General features: G+C 40.0%; 1 protein-coding gene across 3 annotated transcripts in view; it reads left to right on the forward strand.

Annotated features, from left to right (window-relative positions):
- The window catches only part of ITSN1 (intersectin 1), an 83,494-nt gene that overhangs the window by 36,728 nt on the left and 26,734 nt on the right, over window positions 1-20,032 (forward strand). For all 3 annotated transcript variants that reach the window (XM_079974883.1, XM_079974882.1, XM_079974884.1), the window contains exons 15-28: window positions 283-370; window positions 512-651; window positions 3,970-4,091; window positions 5,284-5,507; window positions 7,050-7,171; window positions 8,111-8,358; window positions 9,280-9,439; window positions 10,610-10,815; window positions 11,977-12,056; window positions 12,734-12,900; window positions 13,632-13,677; window positions 14,249-14,370; window positions 16,334-16,451; window positions 19,539-19,730. In XM_079974883.1, the coding sequence (XP_079831009.1) occupies window positions 283-370; window positions 512-651; window positions 3,970-4,091; window positions 5,284-5,507; window positions 7,050-7,171; window positions 8,111-8,358; window positions 9,280-9,439; window positions 10,610-10,815; window positions 11,977-12,056; window positions 12,734-12,900; window positions 13,632-13,677; window positions 14,249-14,370; window positions 16,334-16,451; window positions 19,539-19,730 (2,035 nt within the window). The remainder of the gene's footprint in view (window positions 1-282; window positions 371-511; window positions 652-3,969; window positions 4,092-5,283; window positions 5,508-7,049; window positions 7,172-8,110; window positions 8,359-9,279; window positions 9,440-10,609; window positions 10,816-11,976; window positions 12,057-12,733; window positions 12,901-13,631; window positions 13,678-14,248; window positions 14,371-16,333; window positions 16,452-19,538; window positions 19,731-20,032) is intronic.

Consider the following 20,032-nt stretch of genomic DNA (forward strand, 5'->3'; position numbering starts at 1 on the left):
AAAAAGCATGATATGAATGGGGTTTTTTTAACTATTCGTTTGTAGCATTTTCTAAAATATGAAAAAAAAATCCATTTAAAAAGAGTGACAGAACCTCTCTGGGAGATGAGGTTGTGACATGTGAGGACATTGCTTTGGATATTAACATATAACTCGCCCAGATCTGGTTTATTTACAGTAGTAGGTGGTGACTTTTGCCATAGTACAGTCGAGCAATTAACAACATGGTATTTTAGTTGAAGCTGAAATTGATTATTTTTTGCTGTTTTTTTATTTTTGTAGGAGTCTCAACAGATGCTTGGAAGGTTGATTCCAGAAAAGCAATTACTCAATGATCAGCTGAAGCAGGTTCAGCAAAACAGTTTGCACAGTAAGTATAATTAAAACACAGTTCTATGTTTGAAACATACATTTATTACTAACCTTTTTTTTTTGCCTTGAAAATTGCCAAACTGTGTGATCTACGTATTTGTAAGAAAGTATCTTTATTTGTCAACGTTTTTAAAAACAGGAGACTCACTTATCACTGTCAAAAGAGCCTTAGAAGCAAAGGAGTTAGCACACCAGCAGCTTCGTGATCAGCTGGATGAAGTAGAAAAAGAAACAAGATCAAAACTTCAAGAGATAGATATTTTCAATAATCAGCTAAAGGTAATCATGTCTAAGCTGTGACATTTTCTGAGTAAATCCAGAAAGCCCAAGAATTTAGGACTTTAGGAAGCCGCCTTATACTGAGCCAGACCATTGGCCCATCTAGCTTAGTACTGTCCTCACTGACTGACAGCCCTACCTAGAGAGGTTAGGGATTGAACCCAAGATCTTCTGTATGCGAAGCAGATGCACTACTACTGAGCGACAGCCATGCCTTGCCAGTGCTATGGCTACAAGGTAGCAGAAGTGTATCCTTGACCATTCAAAAAACATTGTGAGCGCTTTGCCTAAAAGGCAGGCAAAACATTACCGGTAAATAAAATTACCATGAAAGTCAGACGTCTAAATTACAGAATTTTACTTGCTTTACTATGTAAGTTCATGGTACACAGAATAAATTGTGGTAATATTTGATTTAAGCTTGTAAATCCATTTTTATATCAACAGACACATAGCACTTACTTTCTTAGTAGGTTAGATGCTCTTTTCTGTACTAAAAATGAAATAATTGAAAGCAAAAGAAAGGATGAGCTGATTGTGCAGATAGAGAGCATTGAAAAAAGATCAAGTTCCTCCTTATCCTTGCCCTTCATTTCACCCTTTCTAAAATGAAAATTGCTCTGAATAAAAGAGATGCGCTGAATGTGATGCTAAAAGCACAAATCCATTACTTGTAGCATAATCGTAGCCATACAGTAAACTGATATCCTTAGGCATTAGTGAAAGCTTTTTTTCTCTCATCCTGTGAATTCTGTGATTTCTCTTAAAGCTAATTGGACCCTTTCCTTTCATTATTGTTAGCTGCTTTCTGGCCAAAGCTGCCTTTTTCACTTCAGCATTGCAGACAAGATTAGGACTTTACTTTTGATGTGAGATTTCATAACCCACCAAACAACTCATCTAATTAATGATTTTTAGAGATTACTTAAGTTTTCAACATAAATCGCTCACCAGTAATCTAGTTAGTTCTTAAATAACATCCAGAAATATTAGAGCTCACCTTAAGTGCTCGCTATTAACGAGACATTCAGTTAAGACACAATAGATCAGTTGAATAATTAGCAAAGGTGATGGCTGTCTCCTTTACTATTTAAGAACGTAACCTGTTACTCTTGAGGTTACAGTGATTCCAGCATTACGTATGGCTTGCTGTTGTGGCCATCATAACCAGACATAAGATTCAAATGTTCATTGAGATTCAAACAGTCATCACAAGCAGACATTAAGATTCAAATGGTTATGGAGGCCATGAAGTCTTGAGCCTGCCCAGCAGCAGCCTCTGTATGAATTGAAGTCACCCAGCACTACTGTACCCCAGACACTGTCTCCGCCAGCCCAATAAAAAAGTCAATGGAAGTTTCAAGGCACCGAGAGCCTTTGAAATCTAAGCCACTTATTCTTTGAAGGTATCCCCTAATTTGACTTTGAGCATGAAATGTGTCCCATATTACTGTCACCAACTTATATCCCTGCCTATAGTATACAAATTAGCTTTCAGCTTATATATTAAAATTACATATATGAGCTTCCATAAGCACCACATTTGAGCCAAGTGATTAGTAAATACTCTGCTTTACTGTTAGCACTCTCTTGAGTAAGCAATGTACGCATTGGGTGTTGACCAATTGAACTTTGCATTCAGAATCCAAAGTTTGAGAGGTATCTTTCCTTTCAGTGACAGCTTCCAGGTTCAGTAGTCTTCCAAGAATGTCCCAGTTTCTCATCAAATAACTTCCTTCCTCATAGCTGGGGCAATAGTGTTTCTGGAGGCCACAGGATATCCCTTTTAGCAGCAAAATTTGATTACAAATCTTGTGTACTGATTGTAGTAGAACTTGTGTACTCTTGTGAACTCTTGTTCCTTGTAAGCCTTTCTAACATCCTAATTAAAAACTTAAGGCTTGGGACAGCAGACTCAGGAAATTATTAAAGGGTTGTAAATGTGGATCAATAGTCCACAACAGGGTTGGTTACAAGAGCATAAGTGAAGTAATACAATTTTAAAACACAAATGCAACAATATTCACATATTAACAGTTTTTACATAGATCACAAAAAATACTTTTATAGCTGTGTCTTCAGCTGGCAATAAAAACTCAAGAACGATGATGCAAGATGCACCTTAATAAAACAGGAGTTCCACATTTTTGAGGCTGCCACAAAGAAAGCCCTTTATCATGCCTACCACCCCATGGTAGATATGTTAGAGTGCTCTTATCCATGTTTCTTCAGGTTCAGATTGGGATGTACACCACTCTAGCCTTTGACTGTCCTGCTTCATTACATGCAGGTCACTACAGTACCAAGGTGACCTGTGAACTCCACAGTGGCAAGGGCTTTCAGGAACAATAATATCAATCACCGTATACATGTCTCAAATCCATAGCAATACCCTCAGTACCAGCCATCTCAGCCAGAAAATCCCCCAGAGTATTCAGGAACCATTTCGTAATTCTCCATGAGTGGACCATCTCAATGGGTCCTCCACCCTTGCGGAGTGGGATAGTTGCTCCTAATTCAATCCTCACCAGGGAATGATTTGTCCATGACAGTAAACTCCACAATCAACAAAGTACTGCTGACTTGCTGGGGGGAACCAAGCAAGTTGAGGGTGGCTCTGAGCACATGGATTGGGCCATTGTACTGGGACAGGCCCATGCTTGTCAATAAATCCTGAGTTGACCCATTTGAAGCAGTCTTAGCATGAATGTTGAAGTCCTCTAACACATCCAGCTTGGTCGGGGAAAGTTCACTGCGGTGGGCAGTACACTAACAACACCACTGTTGTGTCCCTTTGACCCAGTACCAGAAACTGCCCCTCACAATATACAATATGGATTGGTCTCCTGATGTAGAAGACACACTTTTAATAGATGATTCTCTCTCTCTCTCTCTCTCTCTCTCTCTCTCTCACACACACACACACACACACACACACACACAGCTTAGACTGGTGGTGTACCAAGTACCCAGACAGGCATGGCTCATCTACTCAGGTGTCTGTTATGCAGGCCAGATCAGATGTTTGTTTGTTAAATGGACTAGATATTGTTTTTAAAAATCAAGGATTTTTTTTTAAGGGATTTCTGAGGTTTCTGTTACTGTTCACTAGCCATCTTGAGTCTCTTCGGAGAAATAGGGTAGAAATTTTAAAATTAAAATCAATCAGAACAGCAAACTTTAACTAGCAACCCATGTTGTAACCAGTCCTGGGTACCAAAGTAACGTTTAACAATATTCCTAATACTAGTTCATTTGGCTGTTCAAAACATGAACGTTTGTTCTTTATGCTGAAAAACATGCCACCCCATGTTGCAGGAGCTGAGGGAGATACATAACAAGCAGCAGCTGCAGAAGCAAAAGAACATTGAAGCTGACAGGCTAAAGCAGAAGGAGCAAGAGAGGAAATCAGAAATGGAAAATCAAAAAGATAGTCAGAGGTAAGTAAAATTTATTAAAAATGTACTTTTCACATTCTCTGTGAAAAGGATACAATCAGAACTTTGTGCATCAATATATTTGGCATTCTAGAGAAGAACACATTGCCTACAAATATAGGAAAGGCTGCGTAGGGTGTAGAGAACTTCTGGTCCAGCCTTGGCCTGGCAGGGTTTCTGATTTGACACACAAGGCCATTTTCTGTGAATCACACCAACCTGTCAGGTGATGTCACCTGATTGGTTGGGATCCAGTCCTGTTTAGCCTGACTACGTATGCTAGTTCCCTGGCACACACAGTTGATCCCTGTAGAAAGCAGGTGTGAATCTTCCACCTATCAGTTGATGGGTGGAGGATTCAGTCCTTGGTATGACTGCACAGTTCAGTTCTGCCCATGAAGAACTAGCATGTGCAACTAATCCCTGCCCGAAACAGAACTGAACTGTGTGCAGGCTGCTCAGTGCTGCTTGATTTGGGTGAGCAAGGGAATTTCATGCAAGGAACGCAGAGGCCTCAGCCCTACAAAAAACAGAATTGTTGTTATGATTAATACTAGAGGTGCCTGTTCTGCTTTTGTAATAACTTGATTGTTTAGTGTGGCATCGCCTACATTTTGGAACTTCCTGCCTATTGAGATCAAGCAGGCAGTTTCACTCTATTCTTGTTTAGACAAGCCTACCCTGATGCTTAGAAATTTGAAGTAATTTTAATCTCTTAATGTTTTAAGTTTTTAATGTTTTAAAGTAGGGGTGTAAATTTTTCTTGATTTTATTATCTTTTTGTAAACCACTTTGATGTGTTTTTCCTCTCAGTCAAGTGGTGTATATATTTTATGAAATAAATAAAAATTATTTTATTATCCACCATTTACCATAAGGCTCCAGGGAAGGTTATAGCAATTTTAACAATATAATATAATACACCTTTAAATCAACAGACATCCACATAAACTACAGGAATTCACGTTTCTCTTCTTCTCCCTCCCACCCTCCATGCACCCCCAACATCTGGTCTGCAGATACTTCCAATCCTCAAGAGCAGATTTTGGGTGTGCAGGGGGCTTCAGGGAGGGGCAGGGAAAAGAAGGACCATTACATGAAGAAACACCCACTCACACTACATTGGATCTCTCCCACTGATCTATTCAGGCAACGTGCCTATATCATGCCTGTTTTATTCTTCTGCACCAATTAGAAGAACCCGAGAGAGACAGTGGCTAGACAGAATACAACAGGAGGAAGAACTCCCACGGCCAAGAAAAATTCAAGAAGAAGAAAAGCAAAAATGGGAGGAATTAAGCAAAAAGAAGGAGAATGATGAGAAGAGCAAACAAGAAGTGCAAGAAAAATTAGATAAACTTTTTCATCCATTTAAAGATGCAACAAAACCAGCTCTCCAAGCTCCCTGGTCAACTGCAGGTACAAATCCTGTTATGTACATGAGAAGTGTTATCCCCGTCATATTATTATGTACAGATGTGTATCTTTTTAAAATAAAATATTCAAGTTTCGTCAGGGAGGAAAACTTAATCCAAAACAGAAGCAAGTCTGAATCTGTATTTTATTTAACCCAGTTCCAAATGAATCTGCACCATTTCTTGAAAGTCTCTAAACCCAAACTAGAACAGAACTGAAAATACATTCTAGTTACTGGGTTCAGAGTTTGCCTCTTGTGGTGAAAATCTATTCATTCTTCCCACCCCAAACTTATATAGACCTGCAGGATAGGTAAATGGCATTACTTGGAATGTAAGTTCCATAAAGATTCTCCATCACTGGGAGAAGTCAATGTTAGATGATACCAGGACACATTGTTTCCAGTCTTGGACCTCTGAGAAAAATGTACAGTCATACCTCATGTTGCGTTTGGTTCATGTTGCATCATTTCGGCTTGCGAACGCGGCAAAGCACCGGAAGTCAACGTTGGAGGCCTTGTGAGACCTCAGAGATGCTGTCCAAGGGCTTGCGAGACCTTGGAACCCGACTTCCGGTGGCACCAGAAGTCAGGTTCCAAGGCCAGGCGGGCGGGGGGCATGATGTTATGATGTCGCACACACTGGGCATAACCTGGGGCCCAAATTGGCTCCCCTCTTTCCCAGCAACTGGTGTTCAGAGGCATAGGGCTTATGATACCAAAGTAATAATAGCCATCATGGCTAGTATCGATTGATAGTCTTATCTTATCCTCCATCCTTGACCCTCTTTTAAAGCCATCCAGGTTGGTGGCAATTACTCCATCTTGTTGGAGCAAAATCCATTGTTCAGCAGTGTTCTGTGTAGAAGTACTTCCTTTTGTCCGTCCTGAATTGCCCACACCTTGGGGTTGTTGAATAGCCATGGTTATAGCATTATGAAAAAGAGAGAGACTTGTCTCATGACTTTCTCCACACGAATGATAAATTTATACCCCTTTTATAGTGCAACCTCAGCATCAATGATGGCAGCCACACTCTCCCTCCCTCCTAGTGTAAGTAAAGAGTGGGAGTGCTTGGTGTTCCAGAGGTTAGCTTTCCCTGTATGCTTAGTTAACTTTATCTTTCATAATGCTTTGAACATGTTTTCCCAAAACAGGCATTATATTTTTGATAGATTTTATGTATCCTATGAATATACTTTTTATTGTATGCATGGGTGTGCAGTGTACTGATACAAAGCCCTTTAGTATATATGCCATAAGGGCTATTACACTTCAATTATGAGTTTGTTGCAATGCATCCTCAATTCTTTAGATACAACAGAGTAAAAAAAAATCACATACAGATTAGATTCTGACTTAGTTTCAAAAGTTTTACATGCAAATGTGATTGACTTTCCTTTGTTTCTCCTTTGGTAAAATGAAGACAACATTTATTCTGTTCAGCAGAAGTATAATGAAAAATAGTGTAACATTTGGGCAAGCAAAACTGCCCTTTTTTCAAAGATATAATAAACCTTGTTATGCTTTTGCTTTTGTGCATATAGAAAAGGCTCCATTAACAATTTCTGCTCCGGAAGATGTAAAAATAGTCTATTATCGAGCACTTTATCCATTTGAATCCCGAAGTCATGATGAAATCACTATCCAGCCAGGAGACATAATCATGGTAAGAGAAGAATACAGTGTTACACAAAAACACAAATGTTGTATCTATCATAATGATAGATAACATGTTGTGAAACTGTAACGTCCTAGAGGCTGAAAGGTCAAATTAAGATGGAGTGGTGTCTTAAAGTAGTGTACTTAGCCTAGAGGAAATAGAACTGACAATGGAAATGGAACACTGTCACCGCCCTAACCTGAATGAAGTTGATGCTCCATTAGTAGGGCCAAAAAGGGAGTGTGTTGGGGAGGAAAAAAGACTTGGATCTGAAGGATCATTCATCCCCAAACTGGGGAGAGATTTATTCCAGATCAGGTTCCTTCCTGCCCACAGTCTTAGTAGGTGCAGCCCATAATGCAGGCTTCCCCAATGACCATAAAGGTCTTCAACATGAGCTATTGCTCCACCTTGTTGTCAAAGGCAGGAAATCAAACTGAGGGAGGGATGTGGCTGTCCCAGAATGCACTTGTTTGTGTTTTCCTACCTTCATTGAAGCATTTTTAAGTACTTATGATCTGCAGTTTCATAAAATATATGAAGTCGGCTTACAACATAAAACATTAAAAAACCAATCTATAGATATCAGTACAATTACAGTTGTTCCAACTCATTGTTTCTCCTACCCTTTGGAAAATCTAGAAAGATTTAGATTACATTGCTGCAAAAATTTTGCAGTCTGTAATTGATTTATTACAACTGGTTATTTTGAGACAACAGCAGTTTCTGCAAAATATCTGCTTTTATTTCACATTTGGATTTTATTAAAGCCATAATCACTACAAATGTACTTTGGGGTTGTTGTTTTTAAGTAGCTGTAACGTCATGGAATAGTTAGTACATGCAGCAATAACACTGTTCCTTAACTTTCAGATGCCATGCTTTTTGGAGAAAATTTATTAATTGTGTATTGTATCTTATATAATACATGGTTTATTTGTGCAGGTGGATGAAAGCCAAACTGGAGAGCCTGGGTGGCTTGGAGGTGAACTGAAAGGGAAAACAGGATGGTTTCCTGCAAACTATGCAGAGAGAATTTCTGAAAATGAAATTACAAATTCTGTAAAGCCGGTAACTGATGCTGGAGCTGCACCTAAAGTTTCATTGCGTGAAACCCCCACAACACCACTGGCACCGCCTGTTCCTACAGATTCAAGTACAACTGCCAACAACTGGGCAGACTTCAGTTCAACGTACGGTTTCATTGGGGTTCAATTTTCCTTTCTTTCTTCTTTATAACTGTAAAGGTGAATAATCCACATGGTTTAAAGTAGTCTTGCAGTTATGTCTGCAAAACATTTGAGCCACCTATAATATCTTAGTTGTTTATGGCATATTGGTAGCATTATGAAGTCAATTCAGCATCATAGCAAATACACTTACAAAAGTTCATACTAACAAAATTATTACTAGCCTGCCACATGTAATGAATTGCTTTATTGAAAATATTTTCTCCTGTGCATGTAAGAGTACATCAGGATGGAATTCAGATCCACCTATTGGTGGCAGGAAGAATTCTCTCTCTTAAAATTCCAATTCTGGAGCACCAGTCATCTCACAGAAGCAGTTTAAGATTCTGCTTCATTTTTGTGGTAGCAATTTTTATGTATATATAATTTTAGTAACATTATATTATTACACTTTGTAGCCAAGACCTATACATCAAACAAGCTTGTTTGTCAGGAAAAACCTTGTTTTTCCTCATATTACAAACTTTAAAAAACCCAAAGAAATAAAATGGTTTTTTAAAAAAACACCGTTCATGTAACTTCAAAGGCAGTGAGACAAAATATGATCATAGTTGCCTGGGAGCCTTTCATTGCTGGTTCCTCTTAGCTGATCCTAAGTGTCTGAGGAAAGAGGCACCAGCACCCAGCTAATACCTGACTGTCGCAAAAATGTGCTGGTGAATATCAGTATCTCTTTCTGAGTTCTCAGGTTTGGGTAAAGATTGCCACAGCAGCAGTTAATATTTTGTAGATGAGGGAGATTTAGGATAATACAGTCTGGGGCAGGAATAAGCATTAATTTGAAGAGTATGCAATATTCAAGAAATAAGAGGAACAGAATTGTGTGTGTTTTCAGTTCAGACCCATCATACTTTTCTTTTTCAGATGGCCAGCAAGTACTAGTGATAAACAAGAGACTGATAACTGGGATGCTTGGGCAGCACAACCTTCCCTTACTGTTCCAAGCACAGGGCAGTTGAGGCAAAGATCTGCCTTCACCCCAGCCACTGTTACTGGATCATCTCCTTCTCCTGTCTTGGGTCAGGTGCGTTGTCATTTCACAACAGGAGTAGAGTAGTACTATGTGGTTGTAAGTCTAAAGTTAAGTTTAATGTTGTGTACTGCATATGTCAATGAGTTAGTTCTAAGATTATCACACAAATAAATGGGGGGGGGCTAAAATTCTATATAGACATAGAATCATATAATTGTAGAGTTGGAATGATAAGTGTGATTAACATTTCAGGTACAGTCATACCTCGGGTTACGAACACTGCGGGTTGCGCGTTTTCGGGTTGCGGCTTGCGCCGAACCCGGAAGTACCAGAACGGGTTACGGCGCAGAAGTGCAAAATGACATCATGCGCAGAAGCGCCAAATCGCATCACGCACGTGCGCAGATGCTGTGCTTCAGGCTGCGAACACTGCGGGTTGCGAATGTGCCTCCCGCACGGATCACGTTCGCAACCAGAGGTATGACTGTATTCTTGATTCTCCAGTCATTAGTGTACCCCAGAGCTTTCCAAACTGTGTGTCACAAGACATTAGTGTGTTGGCTGAAGTGTGTAGGTGTGTCGTGTGAACACTTTCCATGGAACTGTAAAGGGGTTAGTTTAACCTTTGGTTTGCTAGTTAAACTGAGTTACTGTGTTGCGAAATGATGCATGTCTAAAAAGTGTGTCACCAACATGAAAAGTTTGGAAAGCTCTGGTGTACACAGTAGTGCTACCCTGATACCATGTAAACATAGTGGCACAATGACAAACTCAAAATAATTTTGTACATTTGCTATATGCATTAAAGTCAGCCTTTAAATTTATTAAATAGTTTTCATGTGTGTTAAATATAAATAAGCTTCTCAGTAAATCAGTGCTTTCCAGGAGTAGTTCAGTGGGAGAGCACATGCCTAGCAGTTGACATCTCTGCTGTGGGTAGAAATAACTCCTGCCTGAAATCCTGGAAAGCCACTTCCAGACAGTGTAGATACAAACTTGATACAAACAAACTTGATGACAAACAATACAGCTTTTCATGTTAAGTACTTGCAAATAAATGTAGAGCTGCAGATAGAATGAATTGTGGTGTACAATTCATGCAAATGCAGAAACAATTTACTCTTACGGAGTAGATGGGAAGAGCTTAGAAAGCATGATAAACCACTCTTGTTTCCTGAAACACACTGCATAAATTACTGTTCTCTTCCTATATCTAACCAGGGTGAAAAAGTGGAGGGACTTCAAGCACAGGCCCTGTATCCTTGGAGAGCCAAAAAGGACAACCATCTTAATTTTAACAAGAATGATATTATCACAGTGTTAGAACAGCAAGACATGTGGTGGTTTGGTGAAGTTCAAGGGCAAAAAGGCTGGTTTCCTAAATCCTATGTGAAGCTTATTTCAGGTCCTATAAGGAAATCAACAAGGTATTTGATTTTGTCAGATGTTATAGGACCTTTCTTTTTCTATACATGAAAGTTTAAAGCTGCCATCATGTTCTGCAGTTCATGTGCAGTTCATTGGCAGCTACACCAACTCCAGTGTAACAATCGGCAGGCAGGAGAGTGAGGAAGCAGCACTAGTGGCAGGCGTTTACTGTGGGAAGAAGAGATGCTTCACAAAGCAGTATAGTAAGCTGTGCTGTGAAGCACACACAGAGTCTGTGTTAAGTGCAGCTGCAGAGAGGGGGGGCAGAGGCGCTTCACAGAGTGTTTAGCAAGGCGCTGTGTAAAGCACTCCCCTCTTTTAAAGTGGGTGGAGGTTGAGCTGGGCTGTGAAAGGAGAGAGAGGGGCAAGCTGTGCGGGGGGGGGGGAGGGGAGACGAGAGGGGTGGGTGAGGTGTAAAGGGAGGGGTCAGGTGTGGGGAAAGTGCGATTGGCACAGGAGTAGGCAGAGCTGGTGAGCGCAGCAAGCAGGAACAGAAGCCCTGGTGTGTAATAACATTTGAAAAGAATCCCACTAAAATTTTATTTAGGCCCTTGCCATGTTTCTCTTTAATGTGCATGTATAGGACGGTGGTCCGAGTGCCTTTAACAAAAGAGAGGCAGAGGAAGTATTAAGTACCTTCAAAAAACTGTTGTTTTTGGAAACTAATAAGCACAACACAAATAAAACAAAGAACAAGAATTGTGTGGAGCACATTATTGCATTTAGAAAAAATAAACAAACAAAGTTCAGTATGTTTTTCCAGAAATCTTAATAAAGTAGATTCCACAAAGGGACATTTTGGAACATATCAATAAAATAGCCTCACCACACAGAGCTTTGTGTTGTTGGAGGCCCATGGAGTTCACTATTTTTATTTATAAAGCATATAAACGGAGACCCATCTTAGAACCTTCCTTTGATGGGTTAAATGCTCAGACAAGGCAGCGTCTCACACCCTCAAACTATCCATCCCTAGAGGGGACTGATGAAGACTTAACTACTTTTGTACGATGTGGAAGTACTATTAAGATTGCAAATAAAAATTAGAACAATGTTTATAAAAGAAATACTTCCACTTTTATCATTGTGCTCTGCACTCTTTTCATATTCTGTAACCATATTAATTTAGACAATAAAATGTTTACACTTGTTTCTTTAAGCATGGATTCTGGGTCTTCAGAGAGTCCTGCTAACCTGAAGAGAACATCACCAGTTACAAAATCTTCAGTTTCAGGGGAAGGTAAGAATGTTTTAACTGGAGAGCCCTGAAAATACCATGATTTGTTACCCAGAGTGGCTAGGGCAACCCAGTCTGATGGGTGGCATGTAAATAATAAAGTTGTTGTAGTTGATACTATTGCCTAAATACTGGGTGTTTGAGAGCAAAACTATGTGAAATAAACAGTATCATCAAACTTTCCTGTGTTACATTTTCTGCAAAGCAATTGTTTTGATAACTAAATTGCACAGTTTGCACATTATGGCAAACTATTATTGATTGTTATGAGCCTCAGGCCTTGTTTTCATCTTGCACTGGCTTGAAGTCATTTTGTGAGAACAGAAATAGCTGGTGGATTTCAGTACAGTGGTACCTTGGGTTACAGATGCTTCAGGTTACAGACTCTGCTAACCCAGAAATAGTACCTTGGGTTAAGAACTTTGCTTCAGGATGAGAACAGAAATTGTGCTCCAGTGGCGCAGTGGCAGCAGGAGGCCCCATTAGCTAAAGTGGTGCTTCAGGTTAAGAACAGTTTCAGGTTAAGAACAGACCTCCAGAATGAATTAAGTTCTTAACCCGAGGTACCACTGCACTTGAGAGCAGAATGTATCCTGTATTACATTACCCTTTTTCTATTGGGCATTAGGACAATATGATTGACAAGTACCTTCTCATTTCTAAAAATTTCCTCCCTCCAGAATATGTTGCCATGTACACTTACGAAAGTTCTGAACAAGGAGATTTAACATTTCAGCAAGGGGATTTAATTCTTGTGACCAAGAAGGATGGAGACTGGTGGACAGGAACGTTGGGCGATAAATCAGGAGTATTTCCATCTAACTATGTTAGACTCAAAGACTCTGAGGTAAAATGCACACATATGCATGCATTTTATTAAAAAAACCTAATAATTAGTGGGCCACATGTGGAGGGCTAATTTTATAAAGCAGAGTTGAAAGTAGAATGGATTTAGATTTCAGTATACCACAAGGTGGTATTATGTTTGACTTTCAGAATTACTGAATATGACTTGACACATTTACAAATTGCCTACGTTAAACATTCATGTAGACTGTAATGTGTGACAATCCTGTAAAATTGCTTGTGTTTTTACATGTTATATCTGCATGTAATACAGTAGCTGTGTCATGTGTGTGTGCAATTGCTGTCGTTGAAAGTCAAAGTGAAAAGAACTCAGATGAAATTATGCAAATTAAATTAAGCAGATTTGCCCTCATGGCTGCAAACTTTCTTGGTGCCCAGTTCGGATTGCCAGAACGTAGGTTCTGTTTTCCTTCATCAGAGTATACATAGCTCTAACTCTAATGTTGTCATTTAAGATAGGAATAATAGAAAAGGGCCTCCCATATATGAGAACCATCAATTTTCCTTGCTCTATACCTAGCCCAGGAATGAGGACTTGTAATTTGCCCAAGGGCTTACATGAACCCTGTGAGATTTTTGCCACTTACTTTCAGCAGCAGAATATCTTACCTTACAAAATTACAGTTTTGAAAACTTCTCTATTTCCAAAGCAGCTTGCCATGGAAGTGTGAGTTATGGAAGTGTGAGTTATGTTTGTTCTATTATTTAAAGGTGCCTGGAACAGCTGGAAAAACAGGAAGCTTAGGCAAGAAACCTGGTAAGTTGTACTCTGAGAAACAAAATAACTTTTTCAAAATATTTTTTTTCCCACTCTTGAATCATTTTACAGATATAACTATACAAAGGATTTTAAAGAATAAGTGCATTTGCCCTACAGCTTTTTAATATCATACCAGTGGCATGACTTATATGTGAAGATTTTGCAAGATGGGGTGCCTGACTCTTTATCCTCTAATTGATAATGAGCTTTGAGACACATGACTTTCTTTTTAGAACACAGTGTTGAGGACTGGCATTACATTTAGCTCAGCTCTGCGTTGTTGGAGCTCCTATTACAACTGACCTTCAAGTGATTAGCTTAAGAGGAAGCATAAATTGAAGTAGTGTAGTAAAATGTTCTGATTGCATTGCATCATATCATTCAATTGTTTCTGGTGTGGTCTAATTTTGCTGTTTAAAAAACAGAAACTCCCTGATAGCTATATTGAAAACTGTCCTATTTGCAATCCGTAGATGAAATGGCAAGAACCACACTATAACAATTGGAGACACAATACAATGGAAGTGATTTTCAGATTAATGAAAATAATTTCTTTTTGAATTAACAGAAATTGCTCAAGTTATTGCTTCGTACATAGCAACAGGTCCTGAACAGCTTACGCTTGCTCCTGGTCAGCTAATACTTATCAGGAAGAAGAATCCTGGTGGATGGTGGGAAGGAGAGCTTCAAGTTAGTGACTATTTTTGGTTCTTACCTTTTACTTATGTATAAAGAGAATGAAAGCTACAAAAACTGTAGACATAAAAGGAAATATTTATCTGGTGTTGCTATTTATTTATTTTTAAACCTAGTCTGAAATGAAAGTGATATCTTTTCAAACCAATCATTTTTTTTCATCAACAGCTTCCTGGCACTTCTTTTCCTTTTTAGGTTTGGGATAACAATTCCATCACTCATGAGAAAAATGGCATGTAGTTTTTAACTTGGTGTGGAGTGAACTGCTATGCTGCCCCATTTAGACTATTAAATAGGGCAGCACAGCAGTTCCCTCTATATGAATTAAACCCTTGAAGGCAATGATAGTAGCACTCTTTAAACTGAAGAGATTATGGTGCTGTGGCCATGGCAATCATGCTTGCCTGTTGCTGTGTATTTATACCTTTGCTTAATTAGGCTTTGCACATACACAGTTAACGGCATTAAAACTTAGAAAGAATGGAAATATATAAAAACAGCATATAAAAACCTCCTGTTTAAAAGGAGCTATACCGGTAAAGATTGGGACGCAGGTGGCGCTGTGGGTTAAAGCCTCAGCGCCTAGGACTTGCCGATCGAAAGGTCGGCGGTTCGAATCCCTGCGGCGGGGTGCGCTCCCGCTGCTCGGTCCCAGCGCCTGCCAACCTAGCAGTTCGAAAGCACCTCCGGGTGCAAGTAGATAAATAGGGACCGCTTACCAGCGGGAAGGTAAACGGCGTTTCCGTGTGCGGCTCTGGCTCGCCAGAGCAGCGATGTCACGCTGGCCACGTGACCCGGAAGTGTCTCCGGACAGCGCTGGCCCCTGGCCTCTTAAGTGAGATGGGCGCACAACCCCAGAGTCTGTCAAGACTGGCCCGTACGGGCAGGGGTACCTTTACCTTTTTATACCGGTAAAGAGAGTGATGATTTAAGAATTATTTCTCTCTGGATGATAATGAATGTCAAAACAGGACAAAATGAATAGTTGTTACCTCAACTATTAAGAGTTGCTTTTGAAATCTATGGTCCATACTAGGGGCTAGAGGTCCTTGGCAATTTTTTTCTTGATAATGTCAAAACTATCAGATCTGTAATTCACTTTTTGCAATGCAGTAAAGGAAGTGTATTGATGAGGCAGCTATATCTACTTAACCAATTACCACACAGCAACAGATGTCATTACATTTACAGCCATAACTAATGGAAAATCAGGTCAACTTTATTAGGAGGGCCATACTTTAGGGTACAGTATTGACAGTCGGATATACTATTTTCAAAGGCCTAACGCCAAAGTCAACTAAACAGTCGCACTAATGGGATCCTGCTAGTGCAACATGGTTTCCCCCCTTTGTCCCCCCGGCAATTGGCTCTGTGGGAAGATGGTTCTATCAGTTCATTTCTGCTTGCCTGAAATGAATTCCAAAGTTGAATTCCATCCATAAACTTAGATCCAAACAACTCTGGGTGGAGTTCCATTTGTGCAATGGTATTTTCCTGACTCACCCTTTCTAGTCTGCGTCTTGCACATCCAATAAGCTTTTTCTGTGGGTCAGTAGGAACTCCAGAGCAGCATGCTCCATCTCCACAGTTGGATGCTGTATGCTTCTGAATACCAGTTGCTGGAAATTGCAAGATGGGAGAGTGCTCTTCTGCTTCTTACAACTTTCCCATAGGCATTTACTTGGCCACTGTGAGAACAGGATGCTGGACTAGAGGAGCCATTCACCTGATCCATGAGGCTGTTCTTATGTGATATATTGAGGGCTTCAGGGAGGCATTGAACACTGCATATTGCTTCTGTTCATCCTGGATCCAAACTCTAAACTTTGAACAAGTTCAGAGCACTGCACTGTTGAGTGACTGGTTTTTTTGTATTTCAAATACAGAATTCAGACAGAGCTGCTCCTGCCAAGATAATTTTGATAGTCAAAATTCTAAGCTATTGTTTTCTTACTAGGCTCGTGGGAAAAAACGACAGTTAGGATGGTTTCCTGCTAACTATGTGAAACTCTTAAGTCCTGGTACTAGTAAAACTACACCAACCGAGCCATCTAAATCAGTAGTGTTACCTTCAGGTAAGTAATGCTGTAGCATTTGATTACATGTTATTGCCTATGCTTTAGATCAGGAGGTTTCCAAACTTTCTATGTTCAGAGGACCTTTTTTGTATAAATTTAACGGTTGCATGAATCTCAGCTGCGAAACCCCCAGGGTAATGCAGAAGAGTGCTGGACAGGCTTTGGGGACTCATTATTGTTGGTTTACAAGCCCCCTCCAGAGAGGCTGGCCCCTCACACTGTCCTCGAAGCTTGTTTACCAGTAACCTCCTCTGGCTGACAATTCGCGTTCACCATCCAGCTATAAACCAGCAATCGCAGAGGTCCGTGGATCGTTGCTTATCAGCAAAAAACCGTCTCCCACCTGGTTCTACAGCTGTCTTTAGCAGTGCTGCACAGTCTCAGCCATCCACCGTGCTACCACTTGTTGTAGCAACCATCGAGCTCTGCTACCACTTGTTGGTTTACAAGCCCCCTTCAGAGAGGCTGGCCCCTCACGCTGTCCTCGGAGCTTGTTTACCGGTAACCTCCTCTGGCTGACATCCCAGACAGACCAGGGAGATTTTGATAGGCGACATTTTCCCAGCGTGGGTAAATGCACACCCCCTCCTCCTGCTTCCCTAGCAGGGAAAAGGAGACAGTCAGAAACGTCTATTTACATTCTTTTATTTCTGACCTTTACAGCACTACAGAAAAGCATGTCCGATCAATTCAGTTCTTCTAGCAAGTCTGACAAACTTCCTGTACATACGCAAACGGAAGGTTTCAAATTACACTCTTCACAGAGCTCTGAGAAGCCTGTGAACTTCCGGGGAAATTCTTTCCCACAGCTAGCCGCATCATGTGATGTCAACAAGCTGGCTGTCTGCAGCTGCGATGTTTTCATATACTGACATCTATTTCCCTGTGTGACTGGAGAGTGTACCCTAGAATATACCTCCCCTGCAGCCTTACATTGCAGATTGAAATAGGTAGTTGTAGCCAAGCTGTCTTTCAGTTAAGCTTGTCCACCATGCTTGACTTTTCTCATTAAGGAGCCCTTTATAAGCTTCTAAGCTATTTTATCAGTCCATCAAACATAGATTGACAACCACTTAAATTGATGATGGTGATGAAATAATGTCCTACATCTCCTTCCTAACACCTACTTGCCTGGTGCTAGCTTTATAAAAGTTTGTACTTTTAAAATGGTGCTGTATTTTATTTTACTACACTGGGAGTTACCTCACTGTTTTAATCACTATTTTAATTTGTGCATTATCTAATATCTATTAATTTTAATGGATTTATTGTATATTTTATAATTATTTTGTTTAAGTCATGTTGGAAACTGCCCTGTAAAAGTATTGTGATGGGTGATACATAAATACCCTAAATAAATATACTATTCATTGCAGGGGGCAGAAGTTCATATGGCCTACAATCTACTATTGTGTGTTGTTTTCAGCCAAGCTAGTTGAAAGATGAGAAATATCCATCCAAATGGAAATAGTTTCTGTAATAATTTTGGGCTGTATATCCAGTTGTAATTCTTCATAAAGAATGATAGGTGCAACAGTGGGAGAAAGATGGTTCTTCAGTATAATAATTAGTGATTAAAAATAAATGTACATATGATGGTAATTTTGGTGCAGATGTAGAATGTATCTTATCCACCAATCTAACACCATCATTTGCATGCTCTTGAAGAATTGTTAGATTCATTATCACAACTCACATCTAAAACAGGAGTATAGGTCAGAATCTTCTTTAAGTCAAGAGAACATATAAACAAAGCAGAGTGATTTTAAAAGTACATAGATATATATAGACTTTGTTTGATAGCATTCTGTAGACCGGGGTAGTCAACCTTTTTATACTTACACTAATGCATCTTTCTTGATGGTAGAATTTCCTTACCCGCCCACCAGTGCTCGATGGAAGGAGGATTCAGCTTGTTACGTAGAACCCCCTGCCGCCCACCTAGAATCCTGAAGCACCCACTAGTGGGTGGTAGGAACCAGGTTGACAACCCCTGCTGTAGACTATGGGTGGTATCCAGCTCCTTTGTCCTATCAGTGAAAGGATTTATTCTTATGCAACAGGACATCCCACCCTGTCCTCCACTGTGTGCACAGCACTCTCTCCCCAAATCTGCTTCAGAGGGTTGGAGAAATGAGAGGTTTAAGGGTGGGGGGGGGAGTCCTTTTGTGCAAGTAGAAATCATTGTGCTAGCGGGATGCTTACTTAATTCTTCATGGAATACAAGCCCCTTTATCATAGCACTCTATGGAAACCATCAATTTGAATGTTTACCCCTAATAGTATCTTAATGTATTGATCCAGTTTGATGATGATTTCCTCTGGAATTTCTACATGTTGAAATATTCCCACACTCTGTTGTATTCTTTGACTGGTGAAGTCAGCCTGCTCATTATGGTCATTTAAAGTTGCTGTGTTAGTCACATTGTAATACATCATTTCTCTGATCTTCAGAAGATCTGGTGATCTTCTGGCTAGTGTATTCATCACTACATTTCCCCAATTTTGCTAAGCATTTCAAAAAAACTTGGATTAACAATATCCCTATTTTTGGCCCCTAGTAAAATAGCAATTAGGTGAGATTGTCATAGTTTAGAACTGAGATGTGCTAGAGTGAGGTCAGTGGGTGCATTATACCCCCTTTCGTGAGCTGAGAGGTGGAATTAACTTTTTAATTGGTGACCTGATAGCTTAGCTTCCTCTTTTAAAGCACAGAGCCAGTGTGGTGTAGTGGTTAAGAGTGGTGGACTCGTAATCTGGTGAACTGGGTTTGATTCCCTACTCCTCCACATGCAGCTGCTGGGTCACCTTGGGCTAGTCACACTTCTCTGAAGTCTCTCAGCCTCACTCACCTCACAGAGTGTTTCTTGTGGGAAAGGAAGGAAAAAGGAGATTGTTAGCCGCTTTGAGACTCCTTAGGGTAGTGGTAAAGTGGGATATCAAATCCAAACTCCTCTTCTTCTTCTATGTAGTAACAATATAGTGACTTAAGTGGGGAGATGTTTTAGGAGCACTAGCATATTGTTTCAAAAATATGTAGACATGGATATTATCAGTTTCAAATGTTGTTTATTGTCTTAACAGTGTGCCAAGTAATTGGTATGTATGACTACATTGCACAGAATGATGATGAATTAGCATTCAGCAAAGGCCAGATCATTAACGTCCTGAATAAGGAAGACCCAGACTGGTGGAAAGGAGAAGTGAATGGGCAAGTGGGTCTCTTCCCATCCAACTATGTGAAACTGACAACAGATATGGACCCAAGCCAGCAATGTAAGTGACTATTTTATCTCAGTAGTTGCTTACATAGTATTTTTTTTAAAGAAACATGCAGCATTGCTGTGATTCTGCTGTGTTTTGCAGAAGCTTGGCCACTGCTATATATTTGCCTAACTCTCTTTGAAGACCTTCTATATTGCAAGCCTAAACTTGTGTTGGTTTTTAGTTCCATCCCCCTTGTAGCATGTTACCTTTATCATTTTTGCACCATGCTGTTTACATGCCTGGCTCATTTTCCTAGCTTGAATTTTGCTCATTGTTTTGTTTTGCTTATGTGTTGTTTTCCTCCTTTTTCT

This window comes from Podarcis cretensis (assembly GCF_951804945.1).
Source record: "Podarcis cretensis genome assembly, chromosome: 4".
Classification (NCBI taxonomy): domain Eukaryota; kingdom Metazoa; phylum Chordata; class Lepidosauria; order Squamata; family Lacertidae; genus Podarcis; species Podarcis cretensis.